General features: G+C 37.7%; 1 protein-coding gene across 8 annotated transcripts in view; it reads left to right on the forward strand.

Moving 5' to 3' along the window:
• The window catches only part of CTEXP (kinase family with ARM repeat domain-containing protein), a 76,323-nt gene that overhangs the window by 55,607 nt on the left and 2,573 nt on the right, over positions 1-18,143 (forward strand). For 7 of the 8 annotated variants that reach the window (XR_016106905.1, XM_088968384.1, XM_088968385.1 and 4 more), the window contains 8 exons: positions 41-157; positions 301-390; positions 1,311-1,364; positions 1,544-1,618; positions 1,747-1,822; positions 12,956-13,055; positions 14,097-14,166; positions 14,854-14,927. Coding sequence is in view for 6 of the 8 variants with exons in the window: in XM_088968384.1 (XP_088824510.1) it covers positions 41-157; positions 301-390; positions 1,311-1,364; positions 1,544-1,618; positions 1,747-1,822; positions 12,956-13,055; positions 14,097-14,166; positions 14,854-14,927 (656 nt within the window). In the remaining 2 variants the exon portion in view is untranslated. Of the gene's footprint in view, positions 1-40; positions 158-300; positions 391-1,310; positions 1,365-1,543; positions 1,619-1,746; positions 1,823-12,955; positions 13,056-14,096; positions 14,167-14,853; positions 14,928-17,841; positions 17,890-17,987; positions 18,027-18,143 lie in introns of all 8 variants that reach the window. The other variant, XR_016106906.1, reaches the window with a different exon arrangement.

The following is an 18,143-nucleotide window of genomic DNA, read 5'->3' on the forward strand; positions in this document are numbered from 1 at the left end:
GGGCAGGTGGAAACTGTTAATTCGTTCTTGTTAATTATAGGTGCTACCAACTATTGTGAAACTCTTTGGCTCCAATGACCGAGCTATTAGGGTCAGCCTTCTTCAGCACATAGACCAATTTGGAGAATCATTATCAGCTCAAGTTGTAGACAAGCAAGTATGTGGCCTACGGTGACTGTTTTTCTCATCAAATCAAGCTAAATCCGACTTTATCAGATTCAAATGTAGATCCTCATAGATTTTTCTTTGTTTGCTATCAGATTAGAAATCCTAAATTTTCTAGGTAATGCTTGCAATTAGGTATACCCTCATGTTGCCACTGGGTTTTCTGATACTTCTGCTTTTCTTCGGGAATTGACATTAAAGTCTATGCTCATTCTTGCTCCTAAGGTATGCATATCTGTCACCTATTAGTCATTTTAATCATAAATTCTTTAGTAAGGAAAGAAGCAAAGCGGCGATTATTGAGACCATTGTGGCTGGAGCTTTTTGCTGTCTTCTAATGATTTTTGAAAAATTGGAAGGAAGTGACTGGTACAGAGTGTCACAAGGCCATTGCAAGCTCCCTTTGGGTTTCTCTAGCCAATGATTACATCAAACTAAATTTTTTGGGAGTATTGCTGAAAACCCATGTCCTTCTGGTATTGGAGGTGTGTACAGAAATGGTGAAGGGAAAATAATTGGCCTGTACTCTGGTCCAATTGGGGTGGGCAACTCACTGAGGGGCTGAAATTCTGGCCGTTATGGAGGGAGTGCAGAAGGCAAAAGAGTTGAATTTGAGCAAACTGGCAATAGATGGTGATTCAAAGATGGTGGTGGATTGACTGCAAAAGGAATGGGTTTCTGGATCTTTAATGGTGAGAGGAATAAGTTCAAGTGGCTGACACAGAATATGGACGTGAAAGTTAACTGGGTCAAATAGACTGCTAATGTTTTTTCCAATGTGCTTGCAAAACAAGGGTTGGAAGAAGTCAATTATTTTGTGCTCAGTTGTAACTTTTGTTTTTTTGAGAGTTAAGAAAGTTTACCTCTCATCTTCTTATAATTATGCTGTTTAATCAATGAAAATTTTCTGTTACTGATAAAAAAAAGATATTACTAATTTTACAACTCAGTATTTCTCATTCTTCGTCTTGCAGACCTTGCTTAAGAGTCTGTTAATTTCTTAACTTCTTTCCTGGGACTATTTAGGTCTTGCACCATTTCATTACTGAGGAATATGTTCTGTTTTTCCCTTTTCTTATGGAAGCACATGATTTTCCATGGGTTCCTGATTATCTAAATAGTTACTTTCATTTTGGCCTGGACAGCTGTCTCAACATACTATTTCAGGATCATTGCTCAAATATCTTTCCAAGTTACAGGTATTTCCTGAGACTGAAGTTTTATTTATTGTTTTTGTTTGACCTTGTGTTTTTGGATTTCTTTTCATGCATTTAAAAAAATATGATTTTTAAGTTGCTATAATCAGAAAAAAAATGAATGATTGTGTGTTTCTGTGTATTGTTTAATCAGTGGTTTTAATAATTTCTTTCCTGTTTAGGTAGATGAAGAACCAGCCATTAGAACAAATACCACCATCCTGCTTGGCAATATTGCTGGATATCTTAATGAGGGGGTTTGTATCTTGGATTTATTACAATAATCTTTCTCTACTTTGAGATATCATGCTTTAGGGTGTTCAGTTCACAAAATTGTTTATCCATATATCTTTCCAAAAAAATAAAGTTGACATTTGTAATGCAGGCAAGGAAGAGAGTTTTAATCAATGCATTTACAGTTCGTGCATTGCATGATACTTTCTCCCCTGCCCGTGGAGCAGGTACATCAACTTTTATGTTTCCATTTTTCCACATTAACTTTATAAGTGGTCTTCAATGTAAAATCTTTACTCCTTTTTTTTGTTTCTGTTGAGATCTGTTAGTTAGTTAGTTAGTTAGTTAGTTTCCTCAATTAATTAATTAATTCTTTGTTATTTTTCTGTTCTTTAGTTCCGCAGGGGCATTCTTGTAATCTTACTTTCTTTTATTATTAGCTGGGACACCCTAATATAAATACTAATGACCGGTGCCACCAGTCACAACTTTTTGATCCCAGAATTCTCTTCGTCTCTCTTCCTTTCTTCTCCCTTTCTTTTATTCTCTGATATGTTCAACCCAGAAAACATGGTATCAGAGCAGGTTTTCTGGGGTTAGAAGCAGTGCGACAAAGTCTTCTCATTTTCTTCTTCCTCAATCTCTCAGTTCCTCCTCTACTGTGGATCGAATCTGATTAGGGAGTGGATCGAACTGATCTGAAGGGATTTCTTTTAGGTTCTCTTCCTTTCTTTCTTGGTCGTGTGCCAAGAAAACCCTAAAAGAAGGGAACTCCAATGCTGTGAAGGCAAGTCTTCTTAATCCTGTGGATCGTGTGATCCTTTCTTGTACCCAGGTAAGTGGGTTTTAGAGGTCTGGATGACCTGCAACCAGTGTTTTTTTTTGGAATTGTGGATCGGGTGATCCTGTTTCTTGTACCCAGACAACTGGGTGGTGTAGGTCTGAATGACCTGTGATTGTGTGACAGTGGTTTGCCAATGTCTCTTGGGGAATTATAGTGGTTGTGTGCTCAAGTAGTTGATGAAGGGTTATATTATAAGGGTTGTCTAGTTCCTGAATTGCCTCCTTATATGTGTGTGGTGTTCCTAAGATCTGTTTTTTGACTGAACTAAACTGGGCTTCCCGTGAAACTGTGAACTGTGAACTGAACTCGGCTGAACTGTGGCTGAATTGTGGCTGAAGTGAACTGAATTGAACTGAACTGTCAAATCAGTCCTTATATCATGTCATCTGAGGATTCTAGTGTGTCTAGTGGGCCTTCCAATCAAGGTGGAGTGAGTGGAGGATTTGATATGAGCTTCCCCATGGCTGTAATACCTTTTGATGGTCTCAGTTATCTAGAATGGTCAAGGGAATTAAACTATACATAATTTCCAGGGGGAAGGTGGGCTATATTAATGGTAAAACCAAAGAACCGAAGTCTCAGGGTGCAGAGCATGATAGGTGGTATCAGGAAAACAGCATGGTGATGTCATGGCTGCTACTTTACATACTGCCTCCGGTCAGGAAGACATTCATGTGGGCTGAAACAGCTGTTGAAATTTGGGAGCAAGCAAAATCTACTTATTCAGAGCAATGTCACTATGCCAAAATATACCAGTTGCAAGCTGCCTCCTCTACTTGTAAGCAGGGGGAAAGGAGTCTCTCATCATATTACTCAGATTTGACCTAGATATGGAAAGAACCAGACCACTATCAGAACATAGATTGGAAGTGTGATGTTGATGCTAAGGCCTACAAGTCTCTGGTTTCCCAATAATGGGTCTTTGCCTTCCTCTTGGAGCTGAACCTAGTATATGAGTCTCTTAGAGTTCAGATATTAGGAAGTAAAGTTCTTCCTTCAGTACAAGAAGTGTATGCCCTAGTAGAATCCGAAGAGAAGAGGCAAAATGTGATGAATAACTTAGAGGGAGAGCAAATTGCCTTAGTGGCTCTTGACAGTAAGGCCGACTAGAAATAAGAGAGAAGGGGAAGAGAAGAAGAGAGAAGGTAGAAGAGAAGAGGAGAGATTGGCGATGATGGAAAAGTGCAGGCAGTGCTAGCTTCTATTAATATTTATAGGGTGTCTAAAATAAAAGGGAAAAAGACCCTTGTGCCCCTGTTGTAAGTAAAGTACAATAACAAAAAATAAAAAGGCTTTAAATCAACCAAACAGACCCTAACAAGACAAAAAATAATAGACAAGAAATAAAATAAACTATTTCAACACTTCCCCTCAAGTTGGAGCATAGATGTCAATCATGCCCAACTTGTCACACAAATCATTATGCCGCACATGTTGAAGACCCTTGGTGAAGATGTTTGCAAGTTGTTCCTATGAGATAACATATGGAGTGAACACTTCTCCACTCACAAGTTTTTCTCTAATAAAATGCTTGTCCACTTCAATGTGTTTCGTCCTATCATAGAGGACTGGATTAATAGCAATGTTGATAGTAGATTTGTTGTCACAATAGAGTGACATAGGGTTGCTAACTACAAAACCCAGTTCACCTAACTCCATGAGACATAGCTATGTATTCTGCTTCAGCACTGGATCTGGCCACCACATTTTGCTTCTTACTTCTCTAGGTGACCAAGTTACCTCCTACAAAGGTACAATACCCACTAGTAGACTTTCGGTCATCGAGTGCTCCTACCCAATCAACATCAGTATATACTTCCACCTTTAAATGTCCATGTTTCTGGACAACAAACCATCTCTTGGAAACTTCTTGAGGTATCTAAGGATCCTCTCTACAGCTTCAAAGTAAGTTGTCCTAGGGTTGTGCATGAACGGACTAAGGACCCCCACTACATAAGCAATATCAGGTCTGGTTATAGACAAATATAAGAGTCTCCCTACAAGTCTCTGAAACTTCTTCACATCATTCAAGAACTCCCCCTGATTGTCTCCCAACTGATGGTTAGGTTTAATTGGTGAGTCAATTGGTTTCACCCCTAGCTTGCCTGTATCTTCTAGTAGATCCAGTACATATTTCCATTGGGAAATAAAGATGCCCTTTTGAGAGCGGGCAACTTCATTTCCAAGGAAATAACGTAAGGGTCCTAGATCTTTCACCTCAAATTAAGTGGCTAAGAATTTCTTCAGTTTCTATACTTCAGTCTTCTAGTCTCCTGTGATCACTATGTCATCCACATACAATTAAAGCTGCAATTTTCCTTTCACCTTTCTTCACAAACAGAGTGTGGTTTGACTGGCATTGTTTGAACCCCATCTAGTGAATTGCTAAGTGGAACTTACTAAACCAGGCCCGAGGTGATCGTTTCAACCCATATAAAGATTTTTTTAACCTGCACACCTTCTACTCACTGCCTTTGTCACAAAAACCTGGAGATTGAGTCATGTACACTTCCTCTTCTAAGTCACCATTCAAGAAAGCATTCTTAATGTCCAACTAGTGAAGTTCCCAGTCAAGATTTGATGCCAATGAGAGAAGAATCCTAATAGAGTTCATCTTGGCTATTGGAGCAAATGTCTTTGCATAGTTTACTCCATATACCTATGTAAAACCTTTTGCCACCAATCTGGCCTTGTACCTTTCAACAGTTCCATCAGCCTTATGCTTCACTGTGAATACCCACTTGCATCCCATTGGTTCATTCCCTTTAGGAAGATCCATCAACTCCCAAGTGCCATTTTTGTGCAATGCATCAATTTCTTCCTTCATTGCATCTGTCCATTGTTAGGAATAGAGATACTGCCAACAGAAGAGAGGAATTCATGATATGAAGGTGAAATATGGTTATAAGACACAAAGTGAGAGATAGGATGATCAGTGGTACAGGATCTAACACCCTTTCTCTTAGCAATAGGAACATCAAGATCATTAATGACAGGGGATTCAACATTGAGAGATTCAGGCATATCAATAGGAACAAGTGTACCTATCTGATGAGGAGGATCTGCCTCTGGAGAATCTGATAATGTTGGTTGCATAGTGTCAGGTTCTACGACTCTTGAACTCTATTGGCTTTTGTGGTGACAAAGAAAGACACGGAATGGAGGATCAGGAAAAGGAGGTAATTGAGTCTGAGCCTGGGTGTGTTTCTCCTCAATCCTATTCTCCCCCTGAGGAGAAACCAAGAAGAAAGGTTAACTCTCAAAGAAGGATACATCTACAGAGACATAGTATTTGCGTGACGTGGGATCATAGCAACGATACCCCTTTTGAGATAAAGGGTAACCAAGGAAAACACAAGGGTCAAATTTACCCCGAGTAGGGGACAAGTTATGAACAAAACAATGACACCCAAAAACACATATTAGAATGGGGGACATTGGGGCTGTAGGAATAAAAAATTGATGTGGGGCCTTATACTCTAGTAACCGAGATGGTATACGATTGATGATGTATGTAGCACATAGAATAACATCCGTCAAAAAGCGTTTTAGAACATTCATATGAAGTAATAAGCCACAAGCTACTTCGAGAAGGTGACCGTTTTTTCTTTTAGCAATGTCATTTTGTTGGGGTGTACTAGCGCAAGAGCTTTGTTGAAGAGATCCACACGAAGCAAAGAACTCCATGAGATCACTATGGAAGTACTCTTTTGCATTGTCCATTTGGAAAATATGAATTTCAGTTTGGAACTGAGTGAAACCATGCATTGAAAGTCTTTCACAATTTTGGCCACTTCATCTCTAGATCACATAGGGTAAACCCAAGTATATCTAGAGCAATCATTGATCAAAGTAATGAAGTACTTATATCTAGCCTCAATAGGTAGAGTAACAGGGCCCCAAACATCAGAATAGACAATATGAAATGGAAATTCAAATATTTTATTTCTTAAAGGAAAAGAACTTCTACAATGTTTACTCAATTGACATGTCTGACACTGCAACTTACTAACTAACAAAGACTTAAACAATTCTGGAAATATAAATTTTAATGACTCAAAAGAATGATGACCAAGACAACTGTGCCATAAATAGGCTTGACTCTCACTGGACAAACTCAAGGACTCTGTAGCCACAAGACCAGCTTTATTCTCCAACACGTTGAGACCATCCACTATGCTTCCTCTACCAATCGCCTTCCCCGAGGCCAAATCCTGAAACACACATGAAGACGGAAAGAAAGTAACTGAACAGTTCAAAGAGTGAGTAATACTGCTAATGGAGAGTAAATTTATAGGCAATTTAGGAACATGCAACACATTAGAGAGGGTAAGGCCGAGTGGGAGAGATATGGTTCCTTGGCCGGCTATGGTGGAGAATGAACCATTAGTCGGTCTCACCTTATCTCTCCTAGAGAGAAGGTTATATGCCTAAAATAAATTTATTTACTGGTCATGTGGTTTGAGGCTCCAAAGTCAATTATCCAAGGGGAATCAGATGTATGAGATGACACATGGAAAGCAGTGGCAGTGTTGCCTGATGTAGATGCAAAGGGGGTAGGAGTAGGACCAGAATCCATCTGGCGAAGAGTCCTACCATATGGTCACAAAAGGAGTTGATAATCTCTTCCTTAGGGTCAGAACTAGGGTGCCTTTCCTGAATTACCATGGGACTAGTCTCTTGAGATACCATATTAGTTGAGTTATACTTTTTCTGATTTTGCTAGATTGGTTTCTTACCCTGACCAGTTGTTGACTTCTTACCCAATTTCTGTTCCCATTTAGGTTTCCCATGGAGGTCCCAACATGTATCTCTATTGTCTTGTCTTCTAGCAGTGAGTGCACCAAAGTTTACTCTTGTCATCTGCTCTCTTCTGAGAATCACCCTTCTTAAAGGAGCCTCCGACATTAGAATCTGTATTTCCCCGGATAGCTAGGACAACCGGCTTCCCCTCTGCACAATTCATCACACTTCTTCTACTCTCGTCTGACTAGACTAAGGCATAAACCTCCTGAACTGATGGCAAGTCTTTACTTCCCAAGTACTGTACCCTGATGGACTCATATGAAGGGTTCAACCCCAAGAGAAAAGCAAATACCCATTGTCGAGAGACAAGTGACTTGTATGCCTTTGCATCTTCATCACATTTTCAATTCACATTTTGATAGTGATCCAGTTCTTTCCAAATTGATGTCAGATCTGAGTAGTACATTGAGAGACTCCTCTCCCCCTGCTTGCAAGTAGAGGATTCAGTTTGCAGTTGGTATATCTTGGCATAGTGCCTTTGCTCTGAATAAGTAGATTTTGCTTGTTCCCATATTTCACAAGCTGTTTCAGCCCACATGAATGTCTTTCTTACCTATGGCAGCATGGAAACCAAGAGCTATAACATCACCATACTATTTTCTTGGTTCCACCTATCATATTCAACACTTCCATTCTTCGGTTCCTTCATTTTCCCATTGATGTATCCTATTTTCCCCCTAGCAGTGATGTAGAGTTTTATTCCCCTAGACCATTCAAGGTAGTTTAGTCCATCGAAGGGAATTACAGCCATGGGAAAACTCATATCCATTCCCCCACTCACTCCATTTTGACTTCCTAAAATCCCAAAAGTAGCAGAATTCTCAGAGGACATGGTCAAAACAGAATTTTAGTCATAACACTCAACTTAGGATCCCTCCTTACACCAAAAAAAATTTGCTCCACACAAGTAATCAGTCCACACGCACACACTTCAGTTTGGACTCAATTTGAGCACAAAAAACAGCACCAGTTTCCAGAAAAAAAGAGCCAAGATCAGACTGATTTCAGACCTGTACGGGTTAACAGTACCAACCTACCAACCTCCCAGAATGTCTAAGAACAATAATCATCAGGAGAGATCCTTAAGCACTTGTAATCAAGCCAAAAACTGGAGATAACAGATCATTCGTGACCTACAGTCACCTTTTCGCAAGTACAGGATCACACGATCCAAGAAAAAAAAGAGGTATAAACCTCACAAAGGTCTGATGACATTCATAAACCCCACAAAGGTCTGATGACATTCATAAACCCTACAAAGGTCTGATGACATTCAGCAGTCGAGATTCATTTGATTTTTCTCTTGGTACACGACCAAGAAAGGTAAAAGAGAAAAAAAAGGACTGTACCAGTCGTAGTTCAGTTTTGTTCAGCCCATATTCAGTTCTCCATTCCGCACAGATTCACCAAGTCGAAGAGGAAAGAAAACTTGTTTGATCTGCTCTCACAGTCAATAATCCCGCTTTGATACCATATTGACAGTAAAGCTGACTAGAAATAAGAGAGAAAGGGAAGAGAAGAAGAAGAGAGAAGGTAGAAGAGAAGAGGAGAGATTGACAACGATAGAACAGTGCTGGAGGCGCCAGCTTCTATTAATATTTATAGGGCGTCTAAAATAAAAGGGAAAAAGACCCTTGTGCCCCTGCTGTAAGTACAATAAGAGAAAAATAATAAGGCTTTAAACCAACCAAACAGACCCTAACAAGACAGAAAATAATAGACAAGAAATAAAATAAACTATTTCAACTGTGGCAAAAGGGAGTGTGGGTGTAGGAGGCAGCAATTCTTTTAAGAAGGGTGACTTCCAGAAGAAAGTTGATGATGAGGATTAGTTATGGTGTACTCATTGTTAGAAGGTTAGACATACTAGGGATACATGTTGGGACCTCCATGGGAAGCCAAAGTGGGCTTAGGAGTTGAGTAAGAAATTGGATCAGAATAAGAAGCCGATACAACAAGGTCAAAAAAAGTTCAATACAGCAAACTTAGCCTCTTAGGAGTCTCAACAATCTACCACTACCAACCTTCCTGGAACTGATCCTTGGGAAGATATCATTCACTCTTTCCATGACCATTTGGAGCTGTATGGGAGGGATATGGATTATGCTCCTCCTGCCTCAACTTTCTTTGCATTTACTTCAGGTAATGGTAACTTTGCCACTACCTTCCATGTGTCCTCTCATTCATCAGATTCCCCTTGGATAATTAACTTTGGAACCTTAAATCATATGACGGGTAAGTCAAATTGTTTTCAATACTATCACCTTTTATCTGATAGGGACAAAGTGAGATTAGCTTATGGCTCTTTTTCCACCATTGCTGGTCAAGGCACTATATCCCTTCCTTTTAGACTTACCCTTTCTAATGTGTTACATGTTCCACAATTGCCTATAAATTTGTTTTCTATCAGTAGCATAACAAACTCATTAAACTGTTTAGTGACATTTTTCCCTTCTTCTTGTGTATTGTAGGGTTTGGATTCGAGGAAGATGATTGGTAGAGGTCGTATGGTGGATGGTCTTTACATGCTGGAGAATAAAGCTAGTCTTGTGGTTATTGAGTCTATGAATCAGTCTAGTAAGAGTCAAGTCTATTTATGGCATAGTCATTTGGTTCATTTATCTTTTGAGTCACTAAAGGACTTGCTTCCAGATTTGTTTAAAGCAGTGTCAGTGTCTAAATTTGAATGTCAAATTTGTCATCTGAGCAAACATTATAGAAATCATTTTTCTTCAAGAAATAATAAATTTGATTTCCCTTTCCATATTGTTTAATCTGATGTTTGGGGCCATGTTACCTTACCATCTAAGCTTGGCTATAAATATTTCATTACACTTATTGATGACTGCTCCAAATATACATGGGTGTATCCCATGCGGTCCAAAGATGAAGTGCCAAAAATTGTTAAAGATTTCCAACGCATGATATTCACTCAGTTTTATATGGAAATTCGAATTTTCCAATCTGACAATGCGAAAGAGTACTTCCACAGTGACCTCACGGAATTCTTTGCTTTGTATGGTTCTATCCACCGTTCATCTCCTTGAAGTGGCTCGTGGGTTACTTATCCACACGAATGTTCCAAAACGTTTTTGGTTAGATGTTGTGTTATGTGTTACCTATCTCATCAACTGCATGCCATCTCGCTTGCTAGGGTACAAGGCCCCCCATCAGCTCCTCTTCCCTAAAGCTCCTCTTTTTTCTATCCCTCTTCGTGTGTTTGGTTGTCGTTGTTTTGTTCAAAACTTTTCTCCTACCCGTGGTAAACTTGATTCTCGTGCTATTCCATGTATATTTTTGGGCTACCCTTATTCACAAAAGGGTTACTGTTGTTTTGACCCTGTTTCCAGGAAATACTATGTTTCTATGGATGTGTCTTTCTTTGAGAATGATCCTTTTTTTCCTGTTTCTCCTCAGGGTGAGAATAGGGTGGAGGGGAAACATGTCCAAGTACTACCTCCTCTACTTGATCCTCCTCCATTTTGTGTTTTCCTTCGTCGTCGCAAGGGCCAACCAAGTTCAAAAGTTGTGGAGCAACTTGAAGCTATACCACCAACATCATCAGATCCAATGGGGACAGTTCCTATCCAAAGGTACTATTATTCCTGCTGATATTCTTGACCCTACTACTATTGATTCTTCATCTGCTAATGACTTTGACATCCCTATTGCACAAAGGGAGTTAGGTCTTGTACCACGAAACATCCTATCTCCCATTTTGTCTCATATGAGAACATCTCACCTCCTTTCGTGCTTTCCTCTCTTCCATTAATAGTGTCCCTATACCTAAAAATGTGGTAGAGGCTCTTTCAGTACCTGAGTGGATAGATGCAATGAAAGAAGAGATAAATGCTCTACATAAAAACGGTACATGGGAGTTAGTGGATCTTTCTATGGGTAAGGAATCGGTAGGGTGCAAGTGGGTTTTTACAATAAGGCATAGGGTAGATGGCATAGTAGAAAGATACAAAGCCCGGTTGGTGGCAAAAGGGTTTACTCAGGTGTATGGAGTAGGCTATGCAGAGACATTTGTTCCAGTAGCTAAGATGAATTCTATCAGGGTTCTTTTCTCTCTTGTTGCTAACCTTGATTGGGATCTCCACCAGTTAGATATTAAAAATGTCTTCCTGAATGGTGATCTTGGAAAAGAGGTGTACATGGTGCAACCTCATGGTTTCTATGCCCAAGACCAAGAGCCAAAAGTGTACAGGTTAAAAAAGTCCTTGTATGGACTAAAGCAATCACCAAGAGCTTGGTTTAGCAAATTTCATCAAGCAATGCAACAGATTGGCTACAAACAGTGTCAGGCTGATCATACATTGCTTGTGAAAAAAGAAGGGAAAATTGCAGCCCTGATAGTATATGTTGATGGTATAGTGATCACAAGCGACTGGAAGGTGGAAACTCAGAGACTAAAGGAATTCCTAGCCACTCAATTTGAGGTGAAGGATCTAGGTCCCTTGAAGTATTTTCTTGGAATTGAAGTGGTCCGTTCACAAAAGGGGATCTTCATTTCTCAAAAAAAAAAATACATCCTAGACTTGTTATAGGATACATGAAAACTTGGAGTTAAGCCTGCTAATTCTCCCATTGATCCAAACCACAAACTAGGTAATTGCCAAGGTGAGATTTTCAAGGATGTAAAGCAATTCCAGAGACTTGTGGATAGGTTATTATATTTGTCCATGACCCGGCTAGACATTGCTTATGCTGTAAGGGTTCTTAGTCAATTCATGCATGCCCCCAAGACCACACACTTAGAGGGAGCCGATAGAATCCTCAAGTATCTAAAGAAGTTTCCGGGGGCTGGTTTACCATTCCAAAGAAATGAACACTTGAAGGTTGAGGTATATACAGATGCTGACTAGGCCAGATCAATTAGTGACAGAAAGTCCACTGGTGGGTATTGTACCTTTGTGGGAGGGAACCTAGTCCCATGGAGAAGCAAGAAACAGAATGTTGTGGCAAGGTCCAGTGCTGAAGCTGAGTATAGAGCAATGTTCCACGGAGTGGCTAAAGTAATGTGGATAAAGAACTTGATGGGTGAACTGGGATTTCCTTTTGATGCCCCCATGTCCTTGTATTGTGATAACAAGGCTGCTATTAACATTGCAGCCAACTCAGTTCTTCATTGATAGAACTAAGCATATTGAGGTCGACAAGCATTTTATTAGGAAAAAAAATTGTAAATGAAGAATTGTGCACTCCATATGTCAGTTTCACAAATCAACTTGCAGACATCTTCACCAAGGGATTTCATCATCTGCGGCACAGTGATTTATATGACAAGTTGGGCATGATTTACATCTATGTCCCAACTTGAGGGGGAGTGCTGAAATTTGTTAGTTAGTTAGTTTCCTTATTTAATTAATAAATTCTTTGTTATTTTTCTGTTCTTTAGTGCTGCAGGGGCATTCTTGTAACCTTACTTTCTTTTATTATTAGTTGAGATGCCCTAATATAAATACTAATGACTGGTGCCACCAGTCACAACTTTTTGGTCCCAGAATTCTCTTCATCTCTCTTCCTTTCTTCTCCCTTTCTTTTCTGTTTCTCTGATATGTTCAACCCAGAAAACAGTTTCTTTCTTCTCTGCGTTATTTTTTGGTTTATCTATGTAAATTTTCATCTGGAATTGACAGTTTTGGTCAGTTTTGTAGCTTTTGCAGATATTCTAGTAAACTAATACACAAAATTGTATTTGCTGTAGGGGTTATGGCTTTATGTGCTACCAGTTCATATTATGACACAGCAGAGATTGCAACTCGAATTCTGCCAAATGTTGTTGTACTTACTATTGATCCTGATGGGTAAACAGTCACTTTTCCCATGTGATTTCCCCTTCACCTTTATTAGCTTATATTTGGTTACCTGTCTTGACATACATGATGCATGATGAGGTCTTTTTTGTTTTTATATATTTTTTTTTTCATTCTAAGTTGTGTTTGGATTTTTAGTATGGTTTATCATATTAGAAAACAAAAAACACTGATGTAGCCATATTGCCTGGAAAAGATAATTGCTAGAATCAGATAATGGGTTACCACTTATTATTTGGTAAACCATTTCATTTGATAGTGATACTATTTAGTCTGGCACTTGCATGTTTTATACAAAACATGGCTGGTCATGTCTAGAGTTTCAGAATGGTCAAACATTGTACCAGACCTTGTTTGGATCAGCTAAACCTCAGCTTGCATTGGGGTATGGCCTGTTGGTGTAGTTTAGTATTAGTTCTAGTGCTTTTAATCAATTGAAATGATAGTTAAATTACATTTGACTAGTTGTTCTTGGAAGAACCATTGTGGATCAGATCTGGAGTTCTGGACTGGGATTTTGGTCCCACTAGATTGTGTGCATTGCAATACTTTGCCAGATGTCTAGCATAATCATGTAATGGTATCTGGGTCTTTTTTCTCACTTTGTAAAGATTATGCAGTATTATCATTCTATTTTCCTTTTGTACTATTCTAGTCTTGTAAACAGTGAATCCCGTTCTTTCACTATCTTTTTAGCACAACACTTTATTTGCATTGCCGACCACATGTAGTTGGGACAAGGCTTAGATGATGATGATGATGAGAGTTTATTTGCATATGTAAAAGAAAGGAATAATAGTACACTCTAATGCTTTGAGAATTGAGATCACTAATTGGTAAATTAAAATGTCATCTTAGATAACCTTGTCTAAAAATTATCTTGACTATAGATGATAGGATCTTGATTATTTTCTCCAGGCTTTCTACACTCCATGCAAAATCTTACTCAGTGCTTTAGTTATTCTTCCAAATATTCTTCTTTCTTCGAATTATACAAGATAATTTTCTTGTTATTCTTTTGGGGTATTCCAGTGAAGTTCGATCTAAGGCCTTCCAAGCAGTTGATCAGTTTTTGCAGATAATGAAGCAACATAATGAGAAGGTCTGTGATTAAATTCTTTCTGCATTTGATTTTTTTTCATTTAAAAATATTACAATAACCACATTGGATTTAAAAGTTTTATTTCATTAGAAATGGTAATCAGGAAATGGGCATTGCAATAGCACAAACAATGGGAAGTAACTATTTTTTTCGTTTGATAATGAAATAGGAATATAAATTTTTAGATTTTAATTTCTCCTAGGTTCTATTAGAGTTTTTCTGGATTAATCAGCAATAAATTTTTTTATTAAAACTGTAATAGAACTCCTACTACACAGAAATGTGGTTAGTAGGATACAGAAAAAGCAGATTGCTGACTATTACAGTTTCTTTTTAATCCATATATCCTTATCATCTTTCCTAATATTCTTTTCTGTCGTTCTATCCTCTTTTTTCCTCCTTTCTCCTTGTTTGAGTGATGCAACATCAAAATGAAGAAAATATCTGCTCTGGATTATTGTCATTCCCTCTTTTGTAGGTTACACTGAATAAAGATCTGGAAAAAGAAAAACTAGTAAAGTTGTTTAAAGGAAAAAAAACTTTGTGTTGTATTCTGGTGATTTTATGCATGGTTTGCAAGTTATAGTTGTGGAGAGGATGCTTCTGCAAAGCATCATCAGCTCCTGAAGTAAATCTGTTGCATTTTCAGCTAATTTTCTCAGATTTTGCTTTTGTGGTCCTTTGTAGATGAATATGGATGATAGCAGTGGAACTTCAAGCATTGGAATCCCATCAATAGCTGGAAATTCAAGTTTGCTTGGGTAAAGCCAATTCTGACTTCTCATCAGCAGAGTTTAACAACGTAATATTATTAAATTTTTTTGAGTTTACCTAGAGTATTGCCCTCCTCTCCCCCAAACCAAAGAAAATATAACACACATTTTCCTTACTTTTTCTCTGGTCCCCCTTAATTCACAATAGAGATTTTCAGGATTTAATGCATAGTTTCTACTCTGAGATCTAGGCATATGATTGTGGAGTTTCCCTTCCAGAGTTGATTTCAACTTTTATTATTAGTCAATGGTTTAGTTGGTCCTAATTCTAGAAAAAAATATTGCACAAAGGCATCTATCTATGTTAAAATGGTCCCGTTTAGATCTGCTGCCACAGAATAGGGAACTGTTTTGGAAGATAAAGGGGAGAGCATTTGGATGAGGAGGGGAGCTCAGTGGCCATAGTGTTGCTGATTGCAGTTGTTTCCAAAGGATAAAGAGGTGGTTTCTATTGTTACCCTTTTGAACTGTATGTGGATGATTTTATAAACACTACAAGTTCCCTAGTGTTGGCGATGGTTGCAGCAAAGGTTGGGATGGATAAGCATCCCAAGCAGGGGAGCAAACCCAAGTCAAGGATCAATATCTCTCATTTAGATTGAGCCCTAAAATTAGATCATGGACAAGTGGATTTGGGTTTAAACATAAAAGCACTTCTAGTGCTAGGATTAACAAAGCAAGTTTGTTAATGCCATTTAGGTTTCAAAAGTCCATTGTTTGGGGGCTGCTAGAGGTCGGCTTAAGTTAGTAAAGCCTTACTGGTGCCTAGTTTTCTTATAAGTCCTTATAGATGCCTAATTGGCATCATGATTCTATTGACAATATTTGGAAAAATCTCCCTGAAAGTTTCCATTTTTCTAGATTGCGATACAAAATTTTCCAAGAATCTTTTCTTCCTAATATGCCCGATATTTTGCCAAGACTTTGGTGATATTTCAGATTTCATTGATAGACTATATATTTAAGTTCAAATTTTAGAATGTTATTAGAAGCTTTCCAATTTCTCATTAAAACCATCATAGTTTTTTAAAAATATTTTCCTAAAAGAACAAATAGGGATTTGGTTATTGAATGATTGGCTTGCAATTTTTATTTTAATATGATTCAATTAATAATCTACTACAATTAAAAACAAAAAATAAAAGGCACACAACTACAAAAGAGGATTCTCAATCTAATCAAGACAAATCATAGCAAAAATACAAATAAAGACTAAAAGGGAGACAAATAAAAATGCCTATTTAAGTCTCTTAATCATATTTGATTTATCTAGTTGTTTGCCATGCTTTTTTGAGCCTTAGATGTTCGATTATACTTTTTCTAATGATTCCTTGAAGGTTTATAAATAATTCCATGTTTTTAAAAAATTCCCCTGATTTTTTTTTAATTTCCAAATATCTTAGCAAAATTAGCTAAATATCCCTAGAATCTCTCCATCTCTGCATGGTGAAATGTCCATTGATGTCAAAATTTTGAACCATGGTTGGCATCAATCTTTTAAAAGGCTTGCCTTAGGTGCACCTATGTACACAAGTGAGTTGGGTGCACCTCAGCTGGCTTGAACCTATGTTTTGATGATGTGAAAATGTGGTACAGCAGAGCTATTATAATGAAGTTCGAACCAGAAAAGAAAGAAAGAAAGAAAGGAGAGAAGAGAGGAGAAAAGAGAAAAGAGAAAAGGGAAAGGAAGAAATTTTCAATTTGTTTTAGATATTAGACTTTATTAATCCTCTCTGAGCAGTTACCCCACCTTTATATTAATAATAAAATGATTCTGAATTACAGATATGCCCCTGTTTATGATAAATAGTGGACAGGAGTGTTCAAAACTTAAAATAAAAAGACTTCTCTATCCTGCCACCCAATACACCCTAAAAGACTATTCTTTTAGCACTCCCCCTCAAGCTGGTGTATATATAGACCCAGCTTGTTAATGATGAAATCAATACGAGGATGATTAAGGGCCTTAGTCCATAAATCAGCTAACTTGTCCCCTGTCTTCACAAATGGTGTGTCAATATCACCACTTTGAATCCTTTCTCTAACGAAGTGGCAGTCTACCTCAATATGTTTTGTTCTCTCATGAAAAACTGGATTTTAAGCCACACTAATTCTCATGTTGCTTGACTCATGGCTCTATACTCAGCTTCCGCACTTGATTTAGCTGCAACATTTTGTTTTTTGCTCTTCTAGGAAATAAGATTGCCACCTAAGAAATACAATACCCCATTGTTGACCTCCTATCCGTTGGTGATCCAGCCCAATCAGCATCTGTGAACCCAGACATAGTCAAATGACCATAATCTCTACAGATGATTCCCATACCTGGTGATCCCTTAAGGTACTTCATGATTTTGTACATTTTGGTATCATATTCTGATATTTTTGCTTAGGTTCCTATTAGAAAAGTTTAATGAACAAGAAGTAGCTTGATTTCCTTATAGTTCACTCTGAAATTAAGTAGTTTTATTGAGTTAATTTTCCCCTCTTTAATTATTTATATTCTCAAAATGGACTTGGTAAAGTACTTTAATTAAAGGAACTCAGATATTAAGTATGTGGTAGTTTAGAGCAATCAATTTCTGTTGTATTTATTTGTGGTTTCTTACTGTTCTCATTGTTAGGGGTGCTCACAATCCGGTTAACTGATTGATCAGTTCAGTTCTTTGGTTTTTTTATATTTATAATATACATTATAAATAAATAAATAAATATATATATATATATATATATATATATATATATGTGTGTGTGTGTGTGTGATAAATACTTTAAATATATATTATACATAACATATAATATATAATATATACCAGTCAGTTTTGTTAACCGGATTTTTCGGTTTTTGATTAGTACTCCTACTCATTGTAATTTGTGTTTTCATTGTACTTTGCATCTCTAGCGGTGGACAAGGACATTTCTGAATCAACAGTGTGGATGGGATTGAGTTTTATGATATCACCTTTTATTTTGTAATCACTTTCCTGTTTATTTGCCTTTTTCCCTTGAATTAGCATAGAAGCTATTTTGTTTACCACTTAAGCTTTATCATTAACAAGTTGTCCTAAACTTGTAGAGTTCCAGCAGGTTCTTGTGCTAAACATTATGCAGTACCCTTTGCTCTATTTGGCAAAGTTTGCTGCTTGTCTTTCAGTGGTTAATCCATATGTTGATTCTATTATTTGATTTGTATATTAAATATGA

Source organism: Nelumbo lutea, chromosome 2 (assembly GCF_056320005.1).
Source record: "Nelumbo lutea isolate HS-2025 chromosome 2, American lotus-T2T, whole genome shotgun sequence".
Lineage (NCBI taxonomy): Eukaryota > Viridiplantae > Streptophyta > Magnoliopsida > Proteales > Nelumbonaceae > Nelumbo > Nelumbo lutea.